The 9,442-nt window shown below is 40.2% G+C and overlaps 1 protein-coding gene across 3 annotated transcripts in view; it reads right to left on the bottom strand.

Annotated features, from left to right (window-relative positions):
* Nucleotides 1-662: 662 nt before the first annotated feature.
* The window catches only part of A1CF (APOBEC1 complementation factor), a 48,432-nt gene continuing 39,652 nt past the window's right edge, over nucleotides 663-9,442 (bottom strand). For 2 of the 3 annotated variants that reach the window (XM_060125899.1, XM_060125901.1), the window contains 4 exons: nucleotides 8,304-8,509; nucleotides 4,682-4,818; nucleotides 3,819-3,970; nucleotides 663-814 (listed from right to left, as the gene is read on the bottom strand). In XM_060125899.1, coding sequence (XP_059981882.1) covers nucleotides 663-814; nucleotides 3,819-3,970; nucleotides 4,682-4,818; nucleotides 8,304-8,509 — 647 coding nt within the window. The remainder of the gene's footprint in view (nucleotides 815-3,818; nucleotides 3,971-4,681; nucleotides 4,819-8,303; nucleotides 8,510-9,442) is intronic. The other variant, XM_060125900.1, reaches the window with a different exon arrangement.

Genomic DNA, 9,442 nt, shown 5'->3' with positions numbered 1-9,442 from the left:
CTTAACAATAGCTGTAACATAGCACATCAATTTCCTAGTCCCCAGGGGCTGCAGGGGATGAGAAGATCCTGACCTATGACAAATTGACTGGATGGAATTTTCAGACTGAAATGATGCTGACTCCATTAAACCTTGGATAATCTCTCACGAGGTCCAGGCTGTGAATATGCCTCATGCAGTGGGCAATGGGAAATGTGCTTTGAAAAGCATCTCCTACTGTCCCTCAGCCTTTTGTGACTTTGTGTATTACAAAAGCAGCCGTCAGCCAGGGGTTAAGACTCTGGAATTACTTGGCCCCCTTGGTTGTTACTGGTTGTCCAGGTCTGCTTAGCCCCTGAAATCTTGCTGGCTAAAAGATCTCTCTCCACTCTGTCAGGGTTTGTAAACATACTCCCCAGACACTCAGGAACCTTGGAAGAACAACTTTGGGGGGCAATTGCTCTTTAGCTTCCTGTTAGATAAAGGGCTCCTTAACATTGGATTTCATTAGAAATAAAGTTCTCATATCATGATTCTACAATTAGTATCAATGTAAGCTGTACAGTCTCAGGAAAGGCATCACTCTGGGACAAGTATTACGTGTGATCATTAGGGGACCGAGTTAGAGGTGTATTTCTTCTAGATTGAGTTTTGTGTGTTTTATTCTTAAAAGAAAGGTGTCTTCAGAAGGTTCCATAGCCATCCCCTTGGGCAGTCACTGCAAAAGTGGGGTAGACCTCATACGTTGCATACGCTGCTAAGTCTTGTCCCAGGGTCACCGCTTGCTTGAGCTGGGCTGCAGACACAGATGCAGCTGCGTTAGGGACAGCATAGCCTGGAGGAGAAGGCAGAGAAAACTTCATGAAAGGGATTCGGATTTGCTTCCTTTTGGCTTACGGTCTTTATGAAAGATGAAAATTTAACGTATTGCTTAAAGTCAAAAGTTAACGTGTACATTTTAAAAGGTGCCCTCAGGGGATGTAATATCTGGACTCATTGATGAGGGAAGAGTCTTCCTCAAAGTGGGGTCGACCATTTATATCAGAATCGTTTCACTCTTAGAAAACTGGCAACATGGGGGATAGACCCCAAGAAACAGAAACTTGACAGAATGCGGAGCTGATTAAAGTTTGATGTCCAGAACTTTTTCAGAGGGTCTCAGAACTTGTAAAGGAGGGGAGGCAGTTGATGGGTTGGCAAGGAGATCGGGGTGGGCCCTGTGGGTCTGGTTCTGCTGCATCCCCACCCTCACCTAAATAGAATATTAAAAACCATTGCCTTTACCCAGGGAGGTTTGTAGGGACTGGGTAGACCAATAAGAGAAGTAGTTAAAGTTTTAGCGTATTTCTATATAGCACCATAAAAGCACATACCTAGGGTGTCCACATTTTGGTCTAAATGGATAGGACAAACAATACCTCACCCCACCATCGAGCTGTGTTTGATGTATGCAGAGGTCTTAGTGCTCGTCCTTACTGTCAGAGAACTAAGGGGCTTGAGTGATAAGGAAATACTCATGTGCTTTTGTATTGCTATCATGTCTAGCTGATTAATACTTTTGAAGAAAAGAGCATAATAGCTATTATCTAAAAGCAGTATTTCCCTGTTAATGTCTTAGACCCAAATCTGGTTATTTCTGAGATGATCCCCAAATTGTGAAAGAGGATGAGAAAAAGGGAAAAAGTATACTTAAGCAGCAAATGGGGACCTGATTTTAAAAAAGAAAAGAAAAGAAAGAAAGCGCATTTGGTTTATGTGTCGTGGAAGTCTGCCTAAACCCAGGCACATTGATTTCTTTCTGGTGGCTTCTCAGGAAGTGGTAGTGGGAAGCTGGCTGGACTATTTGTAAAAAATTTGAATCCCCTCCTTGGCTCGTGCACTTTGGGCAGTAATGCTGACTAACGTGCTAGTGAAGTTTGGTACATTTTCCAAGGATATGAGAAATATGTTAACAATTACTTTCATAATTTTGGAAACAGTATTTCTAAAGTAAGTAAGTAAAATATACGTGTATGTGCGTGTGTAGCGTAGGTTTTAACTTTAGGGATTTTGAAAAGCAAATTGAATTTTCTTTTTCAATTTGGCTAATTTCTGAAGTACAAGAGCATTTGTGTTTTAAATAGATTCTTCCCTTGGAGCCTATTATTCTTTACTTGACTCCATAACAAGTTATAAAAGATCTTCTCAAATTCTTAGGCATTCCCAAGGCAATTCTCATGCTCTAAATATTTTTTTATTTCTTGTAGGAGCAAATAAAAGTGAGGATAAGATAAAATATTTTTGGGCAAAGAGCAAATCCTTTCCAATGTAAAAGCAAACTTTAAAATTCTCCTGGCAGTGGCTCATTTATTTTTATAGTACATTAATTTGGTGTCTTTGGGGTACAGCTTTCTGCAAGACAGGGCCTTAACTTTTTGCAAGAACTGAGAAGCCTGGCACAAGACACCCCGTTTCATGGAAAGCAAGCACGGCGCTGATGGCTGCAGCACAGCCCAGGAAGGACCTGGCCCTCGGCAGCTGTTGCCTTGATAACCTCGAAGGGGTGCATCACGCATCTTCTCCACGTTCTAAGAGCAAAGCTGGAATTGAGGTCACATTTGTGTGGGAAGCATGCTTAGTTTCGGCTTCACTTGCCAGGATGGAGGCCACATTTGCAAGTTTTGAGAAATAAAAGGAAATGAGAGCCAGCTCAGGTGTTATGGATGTGACGTATATAGCAGTTCTCATACCTACACAGGACCAATATATGAATTAATCAATTGATAGGAATGTCTTATTTCTAGGTCTAGTCAGAACTCTCTGATTTGGGCTTATGGGAGGAGGTATGCCAACACAATGACAAGTGAGAATGACAGATTTCTTCGAAAGAACCTAAACTTTTATTACCAAGAAAGAGTGGAGTTGCTCAAACTAACTGCTGAGGGAAAAATTTCCAAAAGAAATTTCTTGTCTGGTCCTCTTTAATCTCTAGAGGATTCATTTTTAATTAGTAGCATTTGTTGTAGGTACATAATAAATGGGGAAAAGTCTTTTAAATGTGACCCTGAAGGCATGTTGATCTACAGACAGACTTTAAGTAATCAGCATATGCCCCAGACCTAAATTATAGAACAGATAAAATGAGCCTGATTAGCCACTTACTGAAATGGTCTCTCTTTTTCATTTTCTCCATCTCTCTCTCTCTCTCTCTCTCTCTCACACACACACACACACACATAGAGTTTTCGTCTTAAGATAATTTTTAAAAATCCGATCTACACGTTTCTTTCAGAAAGCAAAGCAATACAAGTAGAATTGAGTAGAACTGAAGATTAGAATTGGGGAGGGAGTCCATGGATTGCTTAAAAGCTGATTGGCCTTGGCCAAATGACTTAATCTTTCTCTTGATGGTAGTTGGTTTCTTCATCTGTACAATGTGCGTGATGATAGAACCTGTCTCTTGTGGTGTCATGAGCATTGCTGAGATAAGTCAGTGCCTGGCACATAGTAAGAGTTCAAATAAACATCATCCACGAATGTAGTAGTAGTAGAATGTGGTAGTTCTAAACTCTCTTACTAAAAGTAAAAACCCAAACAAACTAGACGCAGAGAGATTGATTCATTTAAGGTCACACAGCTGCTTATAGCTGAGCTGAGACTAGACCCTCCTCTGCTGCCCAGCTCAATTCTCTTGCCTTGTTAATGGCTCGCTCATCGGGCAAATTCTTTTTGGTCACAGGTGGTGTAAATCAGATTTATTGTAGTTGAAGTTCACAGATAACTCTGTGAGTCCATGGTCCCAAAGAGGGTCTCCCAAACACTCTCTGCAGGGTGCCATTTCTGGCATTATTTTTCCATACCTGGAAATGCGGTAGCAGAAGCGGCAGCAGCAGCTGCGGTCTGGGCATCGGCTCCATCGGTGGGGATGCCCAAGGTCTGCAGGGTGTACTCGGCTGCATATGTCTTTGCTTCATCCACATAGGCACTTAGCTTCGGGGGTGTGAAAGGGTGGCTGGAAAGCAAAGTCAGTCAGGGTGTGCATTTTAAACTTATGTAGCTGAGACAGGTGAAAACCTAAGGCGCTGTTCACTTTTTTGATCGGATAATGGAATTTTGCGTGGGGACTTATCACTCTCTGCTTTTAAAGCTTCCAGATATACATGCATGTTGGAGCATTTGTGAATGGACCTAGAACATCGGTGGACGATGACATTCCTGGAGCGTACTTGCAACTCATTGTAAGTTCTTTCTAAAGTATGTGTGAAACAGGATGGTTCCTAAAACATGTAGAAATGCAGGCTCAAGGTAAAATTGAGAAGGTGATAACCACTAATAGAGAGGTTATAGCTTTGGTTCAAAACTTAAATGGCAGGGCATGGTGTTATTAGGTATAAAAGGGCAGTTTCGTATGGTTCAACCCAAATACTACACAGATAAAAGGATGGGCTATAGTTTTCACTTCTATTACACTTAACATCTGCAGTTTTCCATTGGTTGGTGAGAGTACACAGTCTTCATTGTCTATATGAAATTTAGGGGCTTTGAGATGCTAGTCTCATAGCTGTCATGTATATCCCCAATACACATCTCAACGTTTGCACTGAATGAAAAATGAGTAGGTTGTAGACTTATCTTTATCTTATTTAGATAGTGATAAAATACACTTAATTTACAAGACTCATTCTAAAATCGAAATGATTAGGAATTTGGAGAAGTTACACACATGACAGGATTCTGGCTGGACAGGGCAGGAATAGTTATTTTGTATAAGAAGAGTTGTCTTTGATCTTGTCCAATGGCAGAGTGCAGCTGATATACAGGTTGTCCCCAGTTATTTTTCTGACAAACTTCTTCTAGTATCTACAAGAGCAAAAAAAAAAAACAACAAAAAAAGTGACTTCCCTTCCAAATATCACATTTGCATTATTTCTCTTTCAGGTTTTTAAACTTGAATCTTCAGAGTTTAAGCAAATATAAGAAGAGATAAAATGCCACATGGTTTAATGACTCATAAAATTTAAGATGAACTCAATTTGAACTCCATTTAAAATGTTGTGTCTATTAATTCAGGAAAATCATTTTCACACCATTTATTCTAATACACTTTTAGTTTAGTCCATTAGCTCTAACTTTTTTACCAATAGTTTAATGTACAATTTGTTTGGTATATTTATTCCGTTTTTTAAAAAATTGATATTCCAGGGCTTCCCTGGGGGCGCAGTGGTTGGGAGTCTGGCTGCCGATGTGGGGGATGCGGGTTCGTGCCCCGGTCCGGTGGGATCCCGCGTGTTGCGGAGCGGCTGGGCCTCTGGGCCGTGGCCGCTGGGCCTGCGCGTCCGGAGCCTGTGCGCCGGGCCACGGCGGTGGGGGGCCCGCGTACCGCAAAAAAAAAAAAAAAAAAAAAAAATTGATATTTTAGCACTCTGTAGCTGGATTTACTCATTATTACCCTGAATCCTTCTGTTTATAATGGTTTAGAGAAAATAACCTAAGGATTTATTCCTATTTCATGTCATTTGTCATAGGGTTTTAACTTTACATTTTCATAAAAATAGAGTTAAAAAGTTTAATGGGTTAGTATTTATTGATGAACATTAATAGAGGGGTGTTGAGGGGTTTCCCTGGTGGCGCAGTGGTTGAGAGTCCGCCTGCCGATGCAGGAGACATGGGTTTGTGCCCCGGTCCGGGAAGATCCCACATGCCGTGGAGCGGCTGGGCCCGTGAGCCATGGCCGCTGAGCCTGCGCGTCCGGAGCCTGTGCTCCGCAACGGGAGAGGCCACAACAGTGAGAGGCCCGCGTACCGCAAAAAAAAAAAAAAAAAAAAAATAGAGGGGTGTTGATAGTTGCAATGTCTTTCTTTGGCAAAACACCACTTCTGGCTATTTTTATGATCTGATTTTTGGAATGTTCCTTCATGCTTCTTTCTTCTGTCATTACTCCAAACCAAACCTTGCCTGAAGGCACATATTTTTTTCATGCCGAAGCCATTTCTGGTGGCCCACAAGCCCTGATGCTCCCATTGATCAGCAGATCCAGTAAACTGTGCAAAACAGGGCGTAAGTCCTAAAAAATAACTCTTGGGACAGAACAGTTCCCAGGTTGAGTCTGTGGAATTTCTTATCTCATTTGCTCTAATGCTTATCCAGCTGTAATAGCATGACATTTTCCAGTTTATTGAATTTATAGATTGCTCCTATCTCCTCTATTAACTGTTGCTTCTTAATACTCTTAGTTTTGTAGCATCGCTTGTCATCTACAAACTGTTCTCTAAGGTTCCTGGGCAATAGTCAGTTACTTGAGCTGGCTGATATTCTGCCTGCTTATTTGTGCCCATTGTGCAAACACATGTAAAGGATTCCAGCTCTAACTTCTGACTCTGCAGGGCAGCCTGCTCTTCTTGTTGGAAGTTCATAACTCCACCATGGAGTTGTCCAGGCTCCATCTATGCTGGTCAGGGGTGGCATGGCCCTTAATTTCTAAGATGCAGTTGCAGAAATTCAGAGACAAATTAATTAAGAAAAACTTTCATTAGTTGATAGAGATAGTTACTCATATGTTACTGTATATATTTTTTTGGTACATTTATTTTATTTATTTATTCATTTTTGCCCACGTTGGGTCTTCGTTGCTGCACGCGGGCTTCCTCTAGTTGTGGTGAGCGGGAGCTACTCTTTGAGGTGCACAGGCTTCTCATTGAGGTGGCTTCTCGTTGCGGAGCACAGGCTCTAGGCACATGGGCTTCAGTAGTTGTGGCACGCAGGCTCAGTAGTTGTGGCTCACAGGCTCTAGAGTGCAGGCTCAGTAGTTGTGGCGCACGGGCTTAGTTGCTCTGCAGCATGTGGGATCTTCCCGGACCAGGGCTCGAACCCGTGTCCCCTGCATTGGCAGGCAGATTCTTAACCACTGTGCCACCAGTGAAGGCCCCATATATTACTATTAAGCATGACCAATTTCTAACCTGGATTTAATATAAAACCAGAAATCATTACTCATGCTATGGCAGTTCTTAGAACTATTACACAGAATTTATGACAATGATTAGTTTTTATTTTCTAAAAATATTTCTGGGTATCCTAGTACTTTAATTAGTTTGTTTATTTTAGGTTTTAACCCAGGATAGATTGGATTGACTAGCTTTTGTGTTTTCTGAGCAAAGCTCCATCATGGCACTTACTAGGTTTTATTGTAATTATTTTGTGTCAGGATCCCCTCACTGGATTGCCGTATGATTTTTGATGGCAAGGGTTGTGTTATATTCACTTTTCCATCCCCAGCACCTAGCACAATACTCGGTGCATAATGCGTGCCCCCCATATGGTTTTTGAACAGACACATGATTACTATTTACCACTCTGATAGGCATCCCTTAAAAAAGAATTGTATGGGGAGGGGTAGCAGAAACTGTAGATGAGCTAATTCGTATGTATAAGAAAGCCATTAATACACCAAAAACAAACAAAAAAAACCCAGTCAAGATGAGATTTTAGAAAATCAAGTTTTCTACTTGATTGCAATCATAAGGCTACTCCCACAAATTTGGGGCTTATACCTTTGGGGTGGGAGTTGGGAATTTTCCTTTAGGATATGCAAACTGTCACTCTGAACAACTGGATATTGATTATTCAGCCAAAGTGTCTCTGCAGAGAGTCCAGCATGTACTGCATGTCCAGAGGGGACAGTGTAAGGGTTAACACAGATCCTGTTTTGTTTTATTTTTAACCCTGTTGTTCAGTTTCCGTACTGGAACAACTTTTATAACTTTTAACTTTCCGATAATAAAATCATAGCCTCATGCAGAAACATGGAAACTTAGAATTGTGAAGTGAAAGCAAAAAATTTACCTTAATGTTACTGCCCAGATACAGTCATTGTAGATGGCTGATGGCATCTTATAGTTAATATGAGTAATGATACACCAGAGATAGCACAGTGTTTTCTCTTGGACACAGGGCTTCCAAGGAAAGATGTTCTAAATGATCTGTTCATTCCCTGTCATGAGTGCTCATCATTTGCCAACAAGCCTTGCTTCATTTTATTCTCATTTAAGGTATTGGTTGATAATTCTTGGTAGTGCTCAGAATCCTTGCATTTCAGTGGAAGATTACTTAAGATGTCAAATTTCATAATTTAAAAAAAAAGAGTCTAAAATGAAACAATTGTACTCAACACCCACTTTTCTCTCACAGTACATTATGTTGATTGGTCGCTATATCTATTTAATAAAACAAAACAAAACAGCAGCTGAAGTAGGGATCAAGTCAAATCCTTTGACAAATGGTGAATGATGGTCTTTGGCCCAACTTATACAAACTATCCAAGCTATCTCTGGAATAACGTTACCTACCTGTGGAGCAAGTTTAATTCCTTGGGGTTTTAAAGTGACAGGATTCATTGGGGTGAGCTCCATCCCAGGCAAAAGATCATAGAGTTTGTCTTCTCTCTTGTCTCCTTTGATCTGGTATCCTCGACCCAGGCCTGTGTAAGCCAAATAGCCACGGCCGCCCAGTCCTCTCACTCCCGCAGCCCCTACAGGTACATTCATGTAAATTTCTAGGAATGTAAGAAGGCATTAAACCGAATCAAACCACCAGAAAATCACCCTGAATCTTACTGTAATGGAAAAGTTAGCCCAAGTCACATTGATTATTTCCCTGAAGACAGATAGAAAACTCCAGGATTCTAATGTAATGAAACTCAACATAAGATAGGATTCACCACAGGTGTCCTTTTTTTTTTTTTAACTGTCTGTAGAAGAAAGCAATACTATCAAAGCTATGGATAAGTACACGTGCAACTTTAAAGCTTTGGTACAGAGAAATTTTGCAATTTCTCTCTTCAGTTAACCTTTCGTTGACGTTTTTCTATAGACTAATAAATGTTGGGAAGGTATTTATTAAAACATCCCAGCATAATATGACCACATGAATTAAAATAAGTCTTGCCTTTTTGTCTTTGATCAGTAAATTAGAAATGAATTCTAGTTTCCCTAATATTCCATTCGTGATGGCCTGCTGGAAAACCAACATTTAGAAAATGTGTTTTAAAACTCACCATTTTCTCTCTTATATTCTATCAATGTGAGGCTTAAATTTCCATTGAGTTTCATTAATAGATTCCTTTTGATTTTTTGTTTTGCCACATTGCTACTTTGATTTCCTATTGGTGGCATAAAGAGATAAAAAATTAAATTGATTACCCTTCATCCATGAATATCATTCATTGATTCCTTTCTTGTTATAAGTCAGGTATTTTTTCCCTTGGAGTGAAGTTTGTTTTTTTCCTACATTACAACTGGTTGACAACTTATATTTAATGTAGGGATTGTTTAATGATGTGATTTTAGATTATAAATGTACAGTGTTTTAATGACATAATTATCAAACCTATAGACAGATCATCTTGAAGGAAATCCTGAAGATTTCTTTTACATTACAATTTTGGGTGGAGTATTATGAGTATGGAAATTTTAAGGCTGTTGAAGAC

Source organism: Lagenorhynchus albirostris, chromosome 16, assembly GCF_949774975.1.
Source record: "Lagenorhynchus albirostris chromosome 16, mLagAlb1.1, whole genome shotgun sequence".
NCBI lineage: Eukaryota > Metazoa > Chordata > Mammalia > Artiodactyla > Delphinidae > Lagenorhynchus > Lagenorhynchus albirostris.
The sequence above is the reverse complement of the archived record's forward strand: the minus strand, read 5'-3'. Positions and strand labels throughout refer to the sequence as shown.